Source organism: Cynoglossus semilaevis, chromosome 14 (genome assembly GCF_000523025.1).
Source record: "Cynoglossus semilaevis isolate Cse_v1.0 chromosome 14, Cse_v1.0, whole genome shotgun sequence".
NCBI lineage: Eukaryota > Metazoa > Chordata > Actinopteri > Pleuronectiformes > Cynoglossidae > Cynoglossus > Cynoglossus semilaevis.
Window position 1 is genome coordinate 22,574,186 of NC_024320.1, and position 21,369 is coordinate 22,595,554.

Below are 21,369 nucleotides of genomic sequence, written 5' to 3' on the forward strand. Positions count from 1 at the left end.
GACACACACCAGATCTGCCGTAAAAAAACAAAACAAAAAAAAACCAAAGAACCTCAAAACAGATGCAAAACAAAACTGTATTTAAACACATGTCAGCTGTGCGGTCGGCCGCTCCAGAAACTGGATTAAAATCATTTTTTGCTATGATTCGGTCGTCAACACTTAAGAAAACAAGGAAAAGGAAGGGGTGTCATACAGAGGGCATTGGCCAAGATATGAGTAGACAAAATCAACCAGAGATATTTGGTTGTTTCCTACCCAACAATAATAAATTAGAGTTACAGAAATCCACATTAGTGGAAAAAGCTGTGTTGTGGTGGAGAAATAAACATTTAGGTTTGATAGAAAAATGGACGGATAGATATTTGGAAAATTCAGGTGTTTTTTTTTTTTTTGATAAATATTTTATTGTTCTTTTCTCATTTATATTTGGGGATTTTTTTTTCTCTCAAATCAAGCATGACATATTCCACATTCCAACTTTCTTTTCCAACACTGGTGTTTCTGTCCCTTCAGGGCAGAGTGAAGATGACACAGCTCCCCCCTCAGGCTCTCTACTGTCCCTTCCTCTGGTTGTCAGAGATCACACGCTCACCTTTCCCCAGTCTCTCTGACTCTCGGTCGTCGCCGAGGGCATCTTGGCTTTCTTCTTGCTGGCTTTGAGCTTCTCTCCGGCTTTCACCACCTCGCTGGTGTCATTTTTACAAGTGGGACAGTACCTGGCAGAGGGACAGGAATTCACTTCCAAGTGAGGCCACAATCACCAGGTTTTAACGCACAGCACGGTTACTGGGCCGTGTGACTGAGAGTTTAGAAGACGTTTAACGTCTGTGTCTTCACGACTGCTGTCTCTAACAGTTGGCATTGGCCTTAAAAAATACATCACATATATACTTAAAAAACATAGCTATACACAGAAATGTATGTGCTTATATGTATACATATAAATATATACACATATAAATGTTCATATACAAACATATATATATACACAGATATACAGTATATATTTAAATGCATAAATGTATGTATAAGTACATGTAATGTACATATATATGTACATATGTATATTTATGTAAAATATATAGCCAAATATATACACACACAAATATACATGCATATATCTGCATATATGCATGTATATGTATGTATATACATATATACATACATATACACAAATAAATATACATACATATATCTACATGAATGTTGATATATGTATATGTATGTATGTGTATATATATATTTATATATGTATATACATATATATATATACATGTATATATATTTATATATGTATATACATATATATATATACATGTATATATATTTATATATGTATATACATATATATATATACATGTATATATATTTATATATGTATATACATATATATATATACATGTATATATATTTATATATGTATATACATATATATATATACATGTATATATATTTATATATGTATATACATATATATATATACATGTATATATATTTATATATGTATATACATATATATATATACATGTATATATATTTATATATGTATATACATATATATATATACATGTATATATATTTATATATGTATATACATATATATATATCAGTCCTCGTCGGCCGGGATGGTGGCCAGCGGCGGGTTGAGGCAGTAGATGTGAAATGCCATGTTGCACTCGTCACACAGCAGCTGCATGTGAGCGTCCTGCTTGCCGCCGCACACGCAGCAGGAGCAGAAACGACACTCGGCCTCAGGGTCGGCCTTGCAGTGTTTGCACTCCGGCCCACTCTTCCCTGCAGCCAAGGAGGACGAGGAAATATTTATGCACGCACATATTTTCCACATACCTTAGAAAACTGATGTGGAGCGGACCACTGTGCTCTGACGGAGCTGCTGTTCTAACAGTTTAACAAAGAAAAAAAAAACAAAAACCAACCTGTGTCGTGTGTTTTAATTACAAAATCATGATTAAAAACCTATAAACATTAGTGTTTTAATAACAGTTATTGACTGTTGTTGGGTTAATGAACTAATTGAATTACTACTGGATTATATTACATTTCCAATGAGAATAATAAACTATGTCAGTGGTTCTCAAACTGTGGTTCACAATCCACATCTGATTTTTTTTAATATTTTACGCTGGCAATTGCTCTGTGTTTGTGTGTGTGTGTGTGTTTGTGTGTGTGTGTGGAGCTTTACTTGATAAATGTCATAAAAATCGAATTAGTAAATCAAATTCTTCACACACTGTTCTTGGTAATTCTTGCGGATTCAATGTTCTGTGTACACAAAATATTTTTCATAGATATTAAATTTGCCTGAAAGAGTAAAACTATAAACTACTTGAAGACTTTTACTGCTGTAAGGAGTAAGGGTCAAAGGTCATACATACTAATATTCTGAGTGAAATGAGAGAAGTGTGTTTTAAGTCAAGGACGGCTCGTGGTCCAGTGAAAACGACTCAAGTCCTCGTTGTTATTTTCCTGTTTTGTTGTAAGTGATTCAGTGAATTGGTGATTTTTCATTGTAGCATTTGTGTCTGTAATTTCCTGTGATACAAACTTTTAAATTGTCCATCGGCAGCTGAGAGTGCAAGAGCTCCTGGTTTCTCCACCTGGTAGATTTCATCTATGAAGTGAACCTTACAATCACCAATCACATCTCCAGGACCGCTGGACACAGACACAGACACAGACGGGGGGGGAGGACAGAGATGAGATGAGGGCAGAAATATTGAAAGGTTAAACTCCAGCCCCTGATCTGTGAGTCCTCACCCGAGGAGGATCTTGACTCTGAGCTCCTTGTTGGTCCGGGAGGTTTGGTTGATGGTCTGAACCTCAGCGTCGAACCAGAAGCCCCTCTCCTCCGGCGTCTCCATGTTGTAGTTGACCATCACGTGCATGCCCACCTGAAGCTGGTCCCACTGCAGCAGCGTCCTGGCACGTGGTCGAACGTCCCGCAGTCTCATCTCCACCACGCCGTTCTCCGGGTAGCTGCGGGAGAGAACGAGAGAACGAGAGGAAGATAAACAGACGTGGGTCTGGGGCGTGTGTGAAATATTCATGGCTGCTGTCGGCGCTCCGTATTTCACACTGCTTTTTTTTTTTTTTATCTACTGCAAACACAAACGATTTGAGAATTACGTCTCCAGAAAGACCTAAAATATTTATCTCCTTAAAAGTTTCATTATGGGCCTGACAGAGTAAATATGTCCTAAAAGCCAAGAGTGTCATTCCAAGCCACATGTTTTATTTGGTGGAAGTGAAATCGTTTCGTATCCCCGTGCATCACTAAGAGCTGGAACTGAACACTTGTCATCTTTCCGTACCTGAATAAACAATGTAAATGTCCACGGGAAAACACTGAGACGGGTCTGCCCGACGGATGTAACGCAGACTGTTCAACCACTCAGTGGATAAAAACACACACACACACACACACACACTCTTCTGCTGGTCTGTGTGTGTCTATAGAAACCCACGCAGAGGCGAAAAATAAAGCAGCACATGCAGTAACACGGGGGGAAAAAAAGGGGAAGTGACATCCAAGGACTCGAACCTATCATTAACGGATACCGACATAGTGGGGCAGTGGTGACCTGGTGGTTAAGGAAGTATTAAGGTGATGGGTTAAAACAGTGTTTCTCAATTATTCTCTGCCCCCACTGGACACCTCTGGAATTACATTACCTTTGATTACATTTAGCAGACGCTTTTATCCAAAGCGACTTGAACTGAAATACTATTGAGCGCCTGGTATTACTGGCACCAGCACTGCATACAACCCCATCCATACAACAATAATCTATTATTAAAATAGATTAATACAATGAGCTGCAATGCTGCCATCTAGTGGCTTTCACTTTCACATACAGCCCTTTTCCCCCCAAAATTATTTTTAAAGGACACATCATTTTTGGCGAAACCCTATGGGTGTAAGAAAATATCAGTACTCACTGAAATATCGCTACATTTCATTTCACAATACCGTATCGATCAGTGAAGGATCATTAAATTTTCAAAATCAAACATCATCAAATGTTTCTTTTCTTTCTTCTCTAGTGATTCCAAATCCAGTTTTAGTAACTGATGTTCAGATGGAACAGAGTCTGAGACGAGGATGACAGTTTTACTATAATGACATAAAAGAAAACTTCAATATATCGTTGCACCTATAGTATCGCAATATACCGTATCGTTGCCCCGGTATCGTGATACATATCGTACCGTCAGATTCTTGCTGATTCACACCCCTCGTCACTAGCACCAGATATTGAGTGATTTTCTCTGTTTTGGTTTTTGTTACCTCTTTAGCAGCAGTGTAAAAGAAACAAAAAATGATTTAATAACTTGGATTTTTCTTGAGCGTGAAACAAAACCCAGACCCTTCAGGCCTCCAAGTGAGATGTTGATGCACACAGATCTCTGTGTGGGTCTTTTCAAGCCAAAGATTATGATAGATTTTCACCACCGTGGCCTCGGTCCAAATTAAAATTTAATACAGAAACTTTACTGCAGCTGGCAAAGAACTCTTCTTGCTATTTAAAACAAAAAAAAAATCACATATTACTCTGACACAAGTCTCTCACACACCAGTGTGACATTGAAAATGTGAAGAACAAACCGGTTGGTCATGGTTTGGGATAATATGGGTTTTCGCTTGACAACGCCGTTCTTGTTGAGTTTGAAATCAGCCAAGGTTGCCAGGAAACTACCAGACACCAGAAGAAATGATTTCCCCCGGCCGTGAATCAGTTCAACACACAACTCTCTGTTTAGTTAACCCACGTTTGAAACACAAGTGTCGCTTTCACACATAGACCAGGAAAAAAAAGAAGAAGAAGAAGAAAAAGAACATCAGTGTACGTATTTACTGGAGTGTTACGGAAATGAAGGTTAAAAAAGGTCACACTCCTTGTCCTGTCGACCTTGACCTGTGTCAGACACGAGCGTGTAGGTTCACCTAGTCCAGCGGTCAAACTGGACTTTGGCAACATGATCATCAACTGGTGGCCCGCGGGCCACATCTGGTCCACCAAACCATCCAATTCGGCCAAATAAACAAAATAAACATCAAATAAAAATGTTAAAAAATGTGTTTTTTTGATTTTTTTAAATACTATTGAGAACCTGATAACATGTATATTTTTATCTGTACAGTACAAACCACTGTATGAGTTGCTGCCACCTAGTGACAGACCTGTTATTATTCAAGCATTACAGCAGCAGCCATATTCCATTGGAAGCCCCTCAAACCCCCCATGGCACTTCAGAGTGACCGCCTAGAGGGGCCCGCCCCACTATTTGAGAACCCACAAGTTTATTAAGACTCGCGTGCGTTCACAAACACGTATTACAGCCGCCCTGTTATCATCTTCAGTGACCTCACTGTTTGCGGTAGAACGACAAATTTCTGAGTTTCTCCTTTAAGGAGACGAAAACGACGAGCCCATGATATACAACCTGATATACACGTTTGATCATTTCTACGTAAACAAGTTCTGAAGAAGTATTTAATGTCTGCCCATCAAGCGAACAGCGAGTGAATAAAGTGAGGTTAACGTCACAGGTCGTTGCCTGTCAATCACAGTTAAGCTGCAGGAACTCGGCCCGGCTCGGTGAGAGAAGTGACAGCTGGCTCGCCTGCCAATTGCTAGAATTATGCTTGAGGACGAACAAAGACAGTTTCTATGGAAGGTGTTTTAAAAAAAAAAACTGCAAATCAGCCGGAGCGTTCGCGCTCACTCCTCTCACACAGGAGGAAGTGAAGGGGGAAATGGAGAACGGCGTGCCCCCGAGTGAACGCCACATGTTTGCATTTTTCTGGCACAAAGCTGGGTTTAATCTGTCTCCTTCCCAGAGTCTCTGCAGTCTCTGAGTGCTGCCCGTGGTGTGCAGACTAAAAATGACCCAACATTTTTCATATTTCTAGCCCAGTTACAGCCCAGGACATTTCTATTTCAAAGCGTTTGCCAGGGCCTGATAACAACGCCAGTCAAGAGTCGGCAGGAAATTCAACAAATTCAAGGAGAGGTGTAGGGATGGAGGTTAGGATTTTAAACGCGAGGCGCACGTAGGAAAGTGGAAACCAGAGAGCGACAGAATTTGATTTTTACAAGCTCAGACTCATATGGTTGTGTATCGGCACAACACTGGCAACATGATATGGATCGCGATACAGGGGATACAATATGTTGCGAAACTTTAGGCACGTCGATATATTGAATTATTTTTAACAATTTAATTGTAGAAAAAAATGTTGTCATGTGCTTAACATCAGGTTACGAGAATTCAAACAGAGGGAGCGCTAGAGGAAAAAAAAGGAGTTTACGTATAATGTGTATTGACTTGGGTCGCAAAGAAAAAAAAGTTTGGGAAACATTGACGTAGACTATCGATATGGTATCGTGAAACAAAATATCACGATCCATATTTACTTACTTCCCTACAATTTTATTAGCATTGCAACAGAATTGACATTTGGACAAAGAAGCTTAGCACAAATTCCGATATTCCTGCGGAAATGAAAGTTTCCCTGAAGGTATGGGAGTAAGAAGGGAATAGAGTCAGACGGATGAAGTAAATAAAAAAAACAAAAAACATAAAACTCTTCCGCAGTGTAACGAATGTGAAGTTTGATTTAAAATAAAATGTACGCCCTCAAAAATTACATGGGAAATTGAGGCAAAATGACTTATGAACAGAAAAGCTCTCGAGAGTCGGCTCGATGATGAAGCTATCGTCAGGGCTTTGTGTTCTGAGCTCAAGTCCCTGACAAGACGGAGAACGGGATACAGAGAAAATGAAAAAAATAAAATAAAATCCTTCATTTACTGATAAGCAGCTGAATAAAAAATACTCAGACACTAAACAAGCTGTCTGTATATAATTGTTTCCCACTTCGGGAGAAAAACTGCCTGCAGTCTGTCGTACCTGTTTACTGAAGCCAAACTGAGCGGCTTTTACCGCAAGATTCAATAAAGATTTTATTAGAAAAGACAGTGATGTTTGTTTCAGCATTTTATGTTTTTTAATCTTGGACTTATTTAAGAGTGAAGCGTCGTTCTCCTGACTGAGGAGGACGTGCTGCTGGTGTTATAAAGTGCTGCAGGTGGCGCTGAGCTCACAGCAGGTGACCTGTGGTCTGAGCTCTGGACATTGTAGAGTTCAGAATAAGCTTTTTTTTTATCACCTTGATTTATCGTGTTTTAACTATGGTAAACAAGTCCTTCAGTCCAGGACTGAACATTGAGCTCTCTGAGTACCTCCATGACGACCAACTAGACCAATTAGAATATAGCAGCATTCCCTATTAGCTATAGCTAGCTAGTTTATAAATGTTTATAAGATGTTTATAAGAGATATAAGATGTTTATGTTTACATGTTGTATTAATTGTGCACAGTATGTTTCAGATTTATTCAATTGAAAATGTAAATGTGAAAATATGAATTATCCCCGTGTACCACTAGAGAGCGCTCGCATACCACCGGTGGTACGGGTACCACAGTTTGAGAACCACTGCTTTAGAGGGTTTCTACTAGGATTTTGCCGGTGGGTAATTGTGAGCACAGTTTGATTATTTATTATTTTTTTGCTCATGTGTCTGAGATGGGGTTTTTTTCTCAAAGATTATAATTATTCTTTTTAATAAAAATAAGTGAGATTTCTCGCTTCATTATGGATGTTGTTAAATCACTGTAGTTCAGATTAGTTTGTGACAAAAGGAGACAGATTTTAATATCTGAGTGACGAGGACGATAATCAACTTCAGCAAAACCAAGAGAAAAAAAATGAGCAAAACATCTGTTCAACCGTAAGGCATAGACCAAGACCAGAACCTGCCCACATACAGACAGAATTATATATATGTATATATATATATATATATATATATATATACATATACATATATATATATACATACATATACATATATATATATACATATACATATATATATATATATACATATACATATATATATATATATACATATACATATATATATATACATACATATACATATATATATATACATATACATATATATATATATATACATACATATACATATATATATATACATATACATATATATATATATATACATACATATACATATATATATATACATATACATATATATATATATATACATACATATACATATATATATATACATATACATATATATATATATATACATATACATATATATATATATATATACATATACATATATATATATACATATACATATATATATATACATATACATATATATATATACATATACATATATATATATATATACATATACATATATATATATATATACATATACATATATATATATATATACATACATATACATATATATATATACATATACATATATATATATATATACATATACATATATATATATATATATACATATATATATATATATATACATATATATATATATATATACATATATATATATATATATACATATATATATATATATATATATATATATGGCCAAATTCATGTTCCGTCATCAATTATTAAGAAAAAAAATGAATTATTTATTTCTTATTATTTAAAATAGTTTCTCCCTCACAGCTGAAGATGCGATGTAGTACCACTGTTAGAATTCTGTGTTCCACCTCTGTTGACGAGCACGCACTGTATATACACACACACACACACACACCCACACCCCCACAAGGACACATGCAGCAAGGAAGGCATGTCTCACTGGTGGCATGTTCGCCGCAATTACAGAGCGAGCTGAGGAAGGAAGGCTAAGAAGTAATGCTCCTGGGGACCTGTGGGTTGCCATGGAAACGTCAGCTTCTGAATGAATTTGCTGGGAAAAGAGATAGAGTCCAAATTGTAGCATCAACCACACAAACACTCCGCCGGGCTGCCAGGAGGAGGCAGACTCTGCAATAATCAACGCGTCGAAAACACTCGCACTCACACACACACCGACACACACACCGACACACACACACAAAGTGGACATTTTCGCATAAAAAGGCCAAAATGCAGCATCGTCCACACAGGCTATAACTGAAAAAAAAAAGATCTATTTTCTCTGCTATCGTTCACTCCATACGCACTGACTGAAGCCCACATTAACTATCACTGCGTTCTCTCTCTCTCTATTATCACAGTTCTCTCTCTCTCTCAACACTGTGAATACACTGGGTTTCAAACAACTGCCGTCTTATTCCATCTTTTCGAACACAAAGGCCACGGCCTCGCGCCGCGCGTGTCGTCGGCGTGACCAATCGCGATTCGCTCTCAGCAGCAGCAGCAGAGTGTGAGCGAGCGCCACTTACTCCTCGTATTTAATGTGGTATATTGCGTCATCCTCCCTCTCCTGGCTCTCCGTCGCAGCTGTGGAGTCCTTCTGCGAGGTGGAGGCTCCGTTACTGTCCAAGTTCAAAACAACATTATTCCCGTTACTTTCCGTGGTTTGGCCCTGACCGTGGGCCACTTCCTGCTCGGCCTCCAGCTTTCCATTAGTCCTTTTGGAGGGCCGACCCACCTTCCCCTTGGTGGGTGTTAACTGTCCTTTTGGAGCTTTTGTCACTCTTTCAATGCAGGCCTCGAACCAGGCGCCGATGCTGACGTCTCTGCAGTCCACCAACTCGTTAATCTGAGCAGACACAAGGACAAAAATAATATCACCTGGTCTCTTCTCCACTGCAAAACACACACACACACACACACGACTGTCACGGCATGTTGCAGGAATGGAGAATTATTTGGACCAAATGTATCACGGCATGTTGCAGGAATGGAGAATTTGGACCAAATGTATAAAAAAACAAAACTGAAGAAAAGCTGCAGAATTTGGAGCGCTGCGTTTTAATTCAACATCCTTTAAATCCTTTAATCCTTGATCAGTAGGAGAAAAATATGAGGGCAGACTCTCAACATATTTTATTTTAATTTTTTAATTACTTAATTAACGTGTGGTGTGCTACTTTATAAATGAAGCCAATTGTTTTGACAAGAGAACGGATGGTGATGGTATGAAAACTGATTTATTTTCATTGATGACCTCTATACTGGGACTGGAAATCACAGTGTACCATAAAAAAGAGGAGCAACATTAATGTAAGAGAATCTTCTTTTTCTTTCGGCTTTGTCCCTCTTTTTTTTTTCAGGGGTTGCCACAGCAAATCATTGATTTCCATCTCTCCCTGTTCTCTGTATCTTCTACTCTGACTCCAACTATCTGCATGTCCTCCCTCACTACATCCATATATCTCCTCTTTGGTCTTCCTCTCTTTCTCCTACATTATATGAACATAAGAGAATATACGACAGAATCCGATGTCCTCCGTCACTAGTTTAATACTGATATGAAATGATTATTTTAAAGGTGTCTGATTTTGTCAAGACACGTCTGTCTACAGGTCTGTCATGACATATTTGACCAAACTGAAATAAAGTTGGTGAAACATTTGATGGTTTTGCAGATGGACGGATGGATGAACGGATGGATGATGGATGGCTGGATGGATGGATAGATGGATAGATGGATGGTTGGATGATTGATGGATGGATGATTATGGACGGACAGATAGATAGATGGATGATGGATGGATGGATGGATGGATGGATGGATGGATGGATGGATGGATGGACAGAGGAACTGGATATAAGACCTTAGGTCGTGAACCGGTGTGAATGTTGTCACCCTCTGATGGAAACGTTTCTAACAGAAGTGTTAAATGAAGGACATGTAGAGACATCATTTTTTTTAATTATTTTGTCACAGAACTTTCTGACCCAGCCTTGTCTAAACCCAACCCTCCGTTCTCAGAGTTCCTGTCTGTTGTCTCCCTGTTCTCTGTATCTTCTACTCTGACTCCAACTATCTGCATGTCCTCCCTCACTACATCCATATATCTCCTCTTTGGTCTTCCTCTCTTTCTCCTACATTATATGAATGTAAGAGAATATACGACAGAATCCGATGTCCTCCGTCACTAGTTTAATACTGATATGAAATGATTTTCATAGTGTCTGATTTTGTCAAGACACGTCTGTCTACAGGTCTGTCATGACATATTTGACCAAACTGAAATAAAGTTGGTGAAACATTTGATGGTTTTGCAGATGGACGGATGGATGAACGGATGGATGATGGATGGCTGGATGGATGGATAGATGGATAGGATGATTGATGGATGGATGATGGATGAATGGATGGATGATGGATGGATGATGGATTGATGGATGGATGGATGGATGGATGGATGGACAGATGAATGGATGGACAGAGGAACTGGATATAAGACCTTAGGTCGTGAACCGGTGTGAATGTTGTCACCCTCTGATGGAAACGTTTCTAACAGAAGTGTTAAATGAAGGACATGTAGAGGCATCATTTTTTTTATTATTCTGTCACAGAACTTTCTGACCCAGCCTTGTCTAAACCCAACCCTCCGTTCTCAGAGTTCCTGTCAGTAACGCAGCTCGTCCTCACCTTAAACACGCCGATCCCTGGGTCAACGAGTGTGTTTCTGCTGGGTGCAGGCGGCTGGGTGTCCCACACTGGACTGGAGGACTTGAACCCATTTTTGGTACTGGACGAGTTAGTTGTGGCGCTGGTGTCTGGCTTGCTTTCACAAACGGTGCTGCTGCTGCTGGTGCTGGTGCTGCTGTCATTGTCTTTATTGTTGGTTTCCATGTCAGCGTGGGAGACGGCAGTTGAGGAGTTATGGCTTTCAGACTTGGAGTCGGCGGGAGTCGAGCTACAGGCGACGGCCGAGGGGTCCTTGGCGGCCGGGCTGTCTGGAGGGTCAGTCTGAGAGCGGACCAGCAGCTGGACGATGTCGTTGAGACCCACGTTGTAGTCAAACAGTGTCTGGCCATCTTCCATCTGAAAGAAGAAAATCAGAATTATAAAAAAATCAAAAAATTCCTAACCTCCTATAATAAAAAAGATTATACAGAAAAAAAAATACAGAAAGAAATACACGTGTAAATAAAAGCATAAAATCTTAGGTAAAAAAAAATACACCTAAATAAAATAAATTTGTGTTTAAACAAACTAATTCTACTTTAAACACTCATCTGTAGTTTTGAGAATTTAACAGTAATCGACCTTTATGGTATTAAAATGTTATTCATAACAGTAATGGCAGCTAATGCATTAAAGAGACATTATGTGGAGTGAGCAGTTTTATTTGATCAGATTTACCGTAACAGGAACAGACAGAGAAACAGAGGCTCAGAACGCCACTCTCTACTCTCCCTACAGCACTGCTGGTCAACCTGGGGGTTGCGACACCACAGAAAAAAAATTACTCAAAAAAAACCCCTAACTAATTAAACTAATAAGAATAATTAATATTTTTTTAAATGATGATTAAAAACACGATCTTAAACAACTGCATTATTTTACTTTTATGAATATGAATGGAGATTGATTGACGTCTGCGATCATGTGACTGAACAAACGACAGCTACAAAAATGTCTCTGGGGTCGCCAGAAAATTTGTGATGTCAAATATGAGGTCAGAAGCCAGAGAAGGTTGGGAACCGCTGCCATCCTGTCTCTCCTGAAGCTGAGAAAACAGACATTTTCAGATTTACAAACTGACCTGATTCAATATTAATACAAAGAAATAACAAATTCACACACGCTATCATTAATAATATAGAACTATTGTGTAAATATGTAGCAAAACACCTGGTCAAAACCCTCTGTGTGTGTGTTCTTTACAGACTGGGTTCTGCAAGAAATAAATCATGAATTACATGGATATGTGAATTTATGTGATTGCCGAAGTATCTGTTGGCAGGAATGACTGGGTTGCTATGACAACCAGAGGAGAGCATTCCCTCACCTCCCTAACCCGTGAACCTGAATCATGTATAACCAATCGCCGCCGGATCCACTACCGTTGGCGACATTAATATTCCGAGCTTCCTGAGAAAGAAGTTTCAAAAAATTGCGTTTAACCTAAAAAAAAAAAACAAATAAAAAAACCCCCAACAATTTATCATATCTGAGCCCCTTAAATCTACCTGCTCTAAAGGCTCCTCAATACACTACTGTAAACATCAACTGCATTTAGAACGGAGCTCATGGCCGACACGCCGAGTTATTACGAACACCGCGAGCTATTCATTTCCATCCCTCAAACCCACAAGCCCTTTGTGCTTCAGAGACAAGCATGGCCGCCGCTCTGGCTCTCGCTCCTGTTCTCTTCATCGCTAGCGAGGAGGCAGTTTGGAGGCATCGCAGCGGAGCACAGTCGAGGCACCAAGTGCAATCTCCCCGACCCTTTCTGTTTTTAATAGTCTCATGAAATTTAGATCAGAGGAGCAGTGGTGCAAACTCAACCACGGGAGGCGTGCTGTTCTCACCTGTCTGTCTGACTGTCTGACTGTCTGTCTGATTGTCTGTCTGTCTGTCTGTCTTTTCGTGTTACTCCCTCTCATTTTTCTTTGTTTGTGCCTCAGCTCAACGTTCGATTTGGGGCTCGGTAATTGTCTACCCTCCACCGTCTATCTGTCTTTGGCAGAAAGACGACATAACGAACCGCAGGCAGCGGCAGCGTTGAGGACGTTAGACTGGAGTGTCAGAAAACACTGAATTTCCTGCACTGCACCAAACCTCATAAAATCTATCTAAGCTGAAAGCTCGGCTCTCCACAGTGATTACATTACCATCACAACAATCAGACTTCGGGTTTTGAGATGTTTCGGCTGTGATAACCGGCACTGTCCAAACAGGAACACGTTGGTAAAACACTTCAGCTCTTTCAGGGAAACAGGTTTTTTTTTTAAATCAATCTGGTCGTCTCTAATTTGTGAGACAAATTACATTAGTTTTTCCATGTTAAAATAATGCTAAGTAATGATAGTAAGAGTACATTTCTACAGCTGTTTGATTCTGTGTCGTGGAGGAATGCTTCTTCAGTGTTTTGAGAGCGAGACTTCAGACCTCGGTGCAGATTACAACAAAGCTTTCCACCATGTGAACATGAAAACTGTCAACACACAAAAAGAAAAACTCCCTGCATGTTTGTAAAGACGGAAACGAGATTAAGGTGTTGACCAGGATAATATTTCCTTTTGCGCTTTTGCGAACAATATGCCTTGTGTTTACAGATGCTACAGAAGAAGAAACAAAAAAAAAAAAAAATCAGCAAGGGCATTATGTGAAGACGAAACCTGTAGCTGCTGGTGAAAGGATCAGTCTCTGCAAATCTTTCTCTGCTGTTTGAAAGCACAGCCAATAATAGCAACTAAAACAGAAACTGGGGATGAAAATATACTTGACTGACGCTTTATTATTTTGTCCTCGCCGAGTGTCTAACTCACCAGCTGTAAAGGATCTTAGTGTGGGATTCATTGTAAAATAATTGTCACTCAGCAACACTTTCTTATCAGCTCTGCCTGCATAGCAACAACAGAAACTCTTGCGCTTTTCCCGTGCAGCTGGATGCAAAGCAGAGAAGAAAAATAAACCCAGGACTTCTTAAAGACGCTGGTTTAATATCAGATCCTGTTTGTTTAAATACAGGTTAAAAGATGGGACGCATCCGCATGGCTAGTGGGAAAGAACCTTCATAGCGAGACAGATGTTAGCATTTTTTTTCCTGCTCGGGAAGGTCATCCAAAAACCTCAAACTCCTACACAATTTCTCCCTCGCCCTGTTCCTTCACGCCCACGGCGTTGCCTTCTTAGCAAAAAGCTGAGCACAGTGGGTCAAATTTCCAAAAACAATGGCGAGGGATGTGCCTGCGTGTCTGCCAATTACCTCGCCTTCTCGCGTTTGGCCTCTCGTTCCTCGCTCTGTCCACTAATCCAATCTTTTCTTGAAAACTTCCATGGCTCGACAGCACAGCTAGCTAAAAGGTTGTTGCGCTTTCTTCTCCTCTGCTAGCGTTGTTTTATGGCCTGATCTTTATTTGTTTGTACAAGAACAGTGGTGTGCGCTGCCTTTTCTCTCATTTTAAAGTCATTTTTTGTCTGTTCAATTTAAGGATTTTAAGTCTTCGCCCTCTGTCTGCATAAATGGTCCAACCACAGCACTGAGAGAGAATCTTCTCTGTCTCCCTGTGATATTTTTTGTGACAAAACCAGAAACCCACAAAGAGTATCAACAGGAAATTGCCGTAGTGGCACTGAAATATATGTATATAAAAAAAAGATCTTACAGCGATCACAACAAACAAAAAGGACTGATGTTTTACTCCCAATTGAAGCTAATGCTAACGGGACATTTAAGTGATTCAACCTCCTATTTTTCTCTTCTGTCGTTTTTTTTTTAATCTATATTTCCTCTACATTTCCATCAATTAATTCCTACTTCTGCATTTTCATCCAATCAGAATCTATGTGATGTCATATAGGTAACGTTAGCTCATATGAACTGTATCAGAACCATTGCTAGTATCTCCATTACACTGTACATGACATACTGTAGATACGACACGTGCAACACAGAGACCGGACGCAGATTTTTGTTTGCGCCGGATTAATGTAAACACTCCGTAACCCGTGGCTACTGTAGTCGCAGTCGATTGCATCATCGCCATGTAAACAGTACCATAGAAAAATCAGACCAACAGACCAGCAGCTTCAGAGCCTTTTAGGCTTTGTTTGTGCAGCTTATGTGAGCAGAGCGCTGCTTTAAAATCACAGCACAGACCCAGAGGAAAAGAGCCAAAGATGTTCTCTAATTAGGTGAAACCTGATATTTACAATTATCATTAGATATCACAATGTTCTGAGACGATTTTTTAATGTAAAGTTGTTGGGTCCTACAAAATCAAAGAGGAGATATTCTGGGCATGTACTGAGGTCGAAATATACCGAAACCTCTTTGTAAAATGACCGTAATAATAGAGAACCAAACCACATTAGCTATGAGATGTTCAAGAATCCAAACCGTGGGGGAGAAGAAAAACCAGATTACTTTAAACTTTTAGAGACTTTTTTTTCTGTGCAGAATTTAAAAAAAAACAACTTTCGGTTGTTTTTAATCTTACGATTTGGTTGTGTTAATAAAGGATCATCCGGATCGGGAGGGGAAACGGAACGCGAGCTATCTAAGCTTAGATAAACAGAATGTGGAGGGAAGCGTCTTAGCGATAGGACGGTCGACCTCTGAAACACAAGAAGGCAAGAAGAAGTCGCTGAGTTACAGGAGCACGTGGGAGTTCCTGCAGTTGCAGGTTTAATGCCTGCCTTTGTCTTTGCTCTTTGTCCAACCTATCTGACAAAAAGAGGGTGTGCCGCCTGCGCACATGCATGGCTGCAGCCAAATCGGCTTCCTCTGGAAATGGTTATGAGAATCTAAAGCTTAGCAATACACAAAGAAGAGCTATCAATCAAGCGGCGTCAACATCTATGCCCGTACAATCAAAGTGGACCCACATCTAGGTCAAAGCAACTGTGCATGCAAATGGGGCCAGGCCAGAAAAGCTACATACGGCCCAACAATAGGCAACAGCTCACAGCTAGTAGGACACAGACCAACTGTAGGAACATGAACTGCTGCCTTTTTATGAGCAACACACTGCTGCGTGATTAGCTGAGCTTTAGGTCACGTCCACATGTCAACCCCCCGCTCCCCCTTTTTTTTTTTTTTAATTTGGTAAATAAGTACTCCGCAATACAGGTTTGGGCGATGAAAATTACGGGCTCGCGGACGGTGGAAGGTTTGTGAGAGGCTGTTTGTGAATGCGTGTGATATGAGACCTTGTTGCAAATGAAAGCGAGGCACAATGAGGAGTGCACAGGCAAACTGAAAAACCCCTCTAATAAAAATAACACCCACCAAGACCAAGTTGTGTGGCTGCAGGCTCCGAGAGTCTCCAGACTCAAGGGCAGGCCTGACTTTACACGGGTGAGGCAGCAGCATGCATGCGGAGTGTGCGGAGTGTGCGGAGTGTGCGGAGTGTGCGGAGTGTGCGGAGTGTGCGGAGTGTGCGGAGTGTGCGGAGTGTGCGGAGTGTGCGGAGTGTGCGGAGTGTGCGGAGTGTGCGGAGTGTGCGGAGTGTGCGGAGTGTGCGGAGTGTGCGGAGTGTGCGGAGTGTGCGGAGTGTGCGGAGTGTGCGGAGTGTGCGGAGTGTGCGGAGTGTGCGGAGTGTGCGGAGTGTGCGGAGTGTGCGGAGTGTGCGGAGTGTGCGGAGTGTGCGGAGTGTGCGGAGTGTGCGGAGTGTGCGGAGTGTGCGGAGTGTGCAATGAGCTTGAGGAAAAACAAGCCGCCATTTTGGAACAGGAATTAGACTGAGTTATTTCGCCATGAGTCCATATCCTAACAGAGCACTGTCAAGGCTGTGTGCATGTAAGGGAAGTAGCCAGTCTAGTCTGCGTGCTCCGTCCTCAGTCCTCGTGTTATTTAACTCTTGGAAATCCCCTCATCCTCCCTTCCCACTTATTTTCCAGTGGAGAGGGAGAAAACGTGGGATTTAATGCCCGAGGTTAGTCTTTACAGTGCACAACTCACAAGTCCCTTAATTTACCCGAGGGATTAATAAAGTTCTGTCTGTCTGTCTGTCTGTCTATCTATCTGTCTGTCTGTCTGTCTGTCTATCTGTCTGTCTGTCTGTCTGTCTATCTGTCTGTCTGTCTGTCTGTCTATCTGTCTGTCTGTCTGTCTGTCTATCTGTCTGTCTGTCTGTCTGTCTGTCTGTCTGTCTGTCTGTCTGTCTGTCTGTCTGTCTGTCTGTCTGTCTGTCTGTCTGTCTGTCTGTCTGTCTGTCTGTCTGTCTGTCTGTCTGTCTGTCTGTCTGTCTGTCTGTCTGTCTGTCTGTCTGTATGTCTGTATCTCTGTATGTCTGGCTGTCTGTCCAACCAGGCAATAACAACCTTTTCTTGAACACATTTAAACTCAACGCACTGAGTGCTCTCCACCATTGACAAGATTCTTTTTTTTTTATTTATGTAGATGCGTCTGATTTTCAGCTTTGTATCTATTTATTAAAGTTGCGTCACAGATGAGGTCACTGAAGGCACCACAGCCATTAAAAATAACTTTGTAACCATGGGTTTAACTGAAAACACACCACTCCAAATGGGCCCAGCAGTGTGTGCGTGTCTTACGTGCGGAACACAAACGGACGAAAAACAAAAAAGAACAAAAACAAAACTCTTAATCCTGTGACTCAAAGACAATCTTCCTGCTTAACATAATTATCATTTAATTACACGGGGAAGTGAGTTATACCATTAAGAGGGGCCAGAAAACTAATTATGAATCAATTTGGCCGTCAACACCGTCTGACACACATACATTTGTGACTAAATATAAGTAACGAGAGATCGATGCGTCATGTAGGCCATTCACTTCTCTGGAGACCGACTTCCTGGCTGAGTCATTTCATGGTGATATCAGCTTTGTAATGTGTAACTGAAATAGTTAGCGCCCCGTCGGCCATGTACCCGCTGTATTAGTAACTATAATAAAAGAATAAAAACATGGAAGAGTCGCTCCGTGTTTTTTTTTTTGTTCCTCGTCGTTTCTTCTAATACATCAAAAAAAAATTTTTTTCAAAAACAATGAACTCATGAGGCTGAATTTTACAGCTGGATATTCATGTTATTTTATGTTTCTATATAACATGTCATAACATTCTTAACTAGTGCATACCTGGCAGTTTATCACATTAGGATTACAAATTGATGTTCACCATTGGACACGTGGCACAACCGAGCAGACAAGCAATACCCTAAAGCCATTACGTGCCGTAATCACCGTAATTAAAAATATAATGATATATTTATGTGTATCATATAACAGCTGTAATCTTGACTAATGTGATATTAACGTGTTATAACATTTGTCATGTGTAGTTGTGCAACTGAAACGTTTCTGAGTTGTAGACTATTGTAGCACTAAATGTTTACCTTTTTTTTGGTTAATTATAATTTGAAAAATCAATTTAGTTTCCCTCAATCAACGTAAACATCTCAGCATCAATCGTTAGATACAGACATGACTAGAAATGTTAGAGTCACATGGTTAAATGTTGACATCACAACACTAATTATTCAAACTCAGATATTGTTGCTGTGTGCAACATTATAAATGATATTATATTTTCAAAGTAAAGGTAGTGTTGACTAATTATGACCATGGTGATCAAAACATATGCATACATAACATTCTTTAAAAAAAACTAAGCGCACATTTGCCCGAACTATTTTCCAGGGGCAACTTTGGAATCATTTTAATGCAATTTAATTTAAATTTTTATAATATTTTCTGTCAATTTATCACAGCAGTACATAATAATTCAAACTGTAATTTATGTCATGTTTAAATGTGAAAGACCTGATGTCAAAATTTAGACCAAATGCTTAGTAAATCAATGTTACGCACAAAGTAATTCAGTGATTGACAAGTACCACGTCTTAATGGAAACATAAATGTATTAATTAAACCACTGTAATAAGCACTAGTGTTCTTGTCCTGGGCCTTCAGCTGTAGATACTGATTTATTACACACAGCTTGTGTAATATTTGGTACTGTTTTTTATTTCTTTTTTCATGTTTTGGATGTGACTACGTGACATACGTCTATCTAACTTATAACTATAGTAAATCTGACCTTATGTTGTTACCTTTTACCATTAGGAATGATTTATTTTTACATGGTAATTAAAGTGTCAAAAGGGGGCCCTTGATGACCATTGGTTAGTTTAAAAGTCAAAATTGAGATCCTTAAAAATAAGGTACAATCCTTCCCTTGCTTAAAATGTAATAACGTGGTTACTACATGGTTTCTCCACAGTGTACTGTATACTACAGTACTGTATACTACAGTACTGTATACTACAGTACTGTATGCTACTGTATCCCACATACAAGAGTGTGAACTACTTCACTTGCCCTTAAGATGTGAGAGCACGTGGAGCCAGCAGTCTCCTCCTCCTCCTCCTCTAAATTATCATTTACATCATCATCATAACACTGCACATGCACGAGCCTGGATGCGTTCACTGCCCCCCCCCCCCCCTTTTTTTTTTTCTTTTTTACAAAACTGATAAGTAAACACAAGACCAGATGCACAATTAAAATGTCAAGGACGCTGGTGTGCTGCAGCAAAAGCCTCACGTCCGTGAGTGGTGTCGGCTCCTTCAGGGTTCCCACCGCACTACTTTTGCTGCACATGTGGAGACAGAGGGGTCTGTGTTGTCTCCCTTCCCTGTTGTGCCAAAGTAAACAAACATGTCTGTCTGAGACCGTTACGGGGCATTTGTTGCATGCATGTGCACATGTTAAACTCCACGACGTGACCAGTTTGCACCCATGTCCGGTCACAGTTTTTTTTTTAAATATATATCAGAGGGGCTTACAAACGGCAAACCAGTTATTATTGCGTAACAACTATTGGCGAATTCCTATCAAAACAGGAAGCTCACACGGGTCCGAAACGACCAGGACCACTCGAGTCTCCACCATGGGGCAAAACATGTCCAAACAGCGCGAAACAACCGCCGCGTCCCGGTGCCACATAACGAACGTTATTTACCTGCTTCCCTCTGTAGAAGAGACGCTGCTGCTGGGGGCTCACGTTGAAGATGTCCTGTATTTTCAACCGCAAAGACTCAATTTTGGTCAGTCTAGAAAGATCCTCCACGGTTCGCGTCACCTTCCCGTCTATAGTACGAACCTGGATCCACATCGCTGCACCTCCCCGCTGAGCCTCGAATTTATGTCAAATAGAGCGGTTTTGGCCGCGGATACGGCTTGTTCCCAAGGCTGAACGTTCTTTAAAAATTGACAATGTTTAGGGCTCCATTGCGTTTGCCTCTGCAGAGGTAACGTCGGAGTGGCTCGCGCAGGAGGTGTCTCACATGAGGTCGCGGCGCCAAGTAAATCTCGCGACATTTACGTTTGGGGGGGCGAGAACGTCTCGCTACTAAAGGTGTAGTTCGATCTTTTTTAAAAAATATTATTCAAAGTTCTTGCTGAACTACAGGTGTATTACGGACTTTATTACGGTGGACTGAGGTTTATAGCTAGTGGGTTTATTTACTTTTCACAGACAACAGTGTAAGATTTAAATAGATTATCAAAATGGCAAAAAGCAAAATATAAAAGTGTGTTTTATAAATTCAAATTTGTTTCCTATTTCAAATGATAAATAGTTGCTTTCGTTACTTCAGAGTGATGTTGTGATCCTTGCAGCTTTTCAAATGGGCAGAATTTGGGCAGTTATTTGCACATTTGTAAACTGGATTAGGCCGCTATGTCAACAGCTATGGTGAGTGAAGTTAAATTATTATTTATTACATATTTGTGATATATTTGTACACAGACTAGTACCACCTCAGTTTAATATAATTGATAATAAAGCAGGAGTTGTTTCAGTTGTGGTG

The 21,369-nt window shown here is 40.1% G+C and overlaps 1 protein-coding gene across 1 annotated transcript in view; it reads right to left on the bottom strand.

The window, feature by feature from the left end:
- uhrf2 (ubiquitin like with PHD and ring finger domains 2) overlaps positions 1 to 20,860 on the bottom strand; it is a 28,974-nt gene extending 8,114 nt beyond the window's left edge. Inside the window, exons 1-7 of the mRNA XM_025062276.1 lie at positions 20,520 to 20,860; positions 11,506 to 11,901; positions 9,344 to 9,663; positions 2,782 to 3,000; positions 2,570 to 2,679; positions 1,611 to 1,797; positions 596 to 719 (exon numbers count right to left, since the gene is read on the bottom strand). Of these exons, the coding sequence (XP_024918044.1) occupies positions 596 to 719; positions 1,611 to 1,797; positions 2,570 to 2,679; positions 2,782 to 3,000; positions 9,344 to 9,663; positions 11,506 to 11,901; positions 20,520 to 20,672 (1,509 nt within the window). The 5' untranslated portion in view covers positions 20,673 to 20,860. The remainder of the gene's footprint in view (positions 1 to 595; positions 720 to 1,610; positions 1,798 to 2,569; positions 2,680 to 2,781; positions 3,001 to 9,343; positions 9,664 to 11,505; positions 11,902 to 20,519) is intronic.
- Between the last annotated feature and the right edge of the window lie 509 nt (positions 20,861 to 21,369).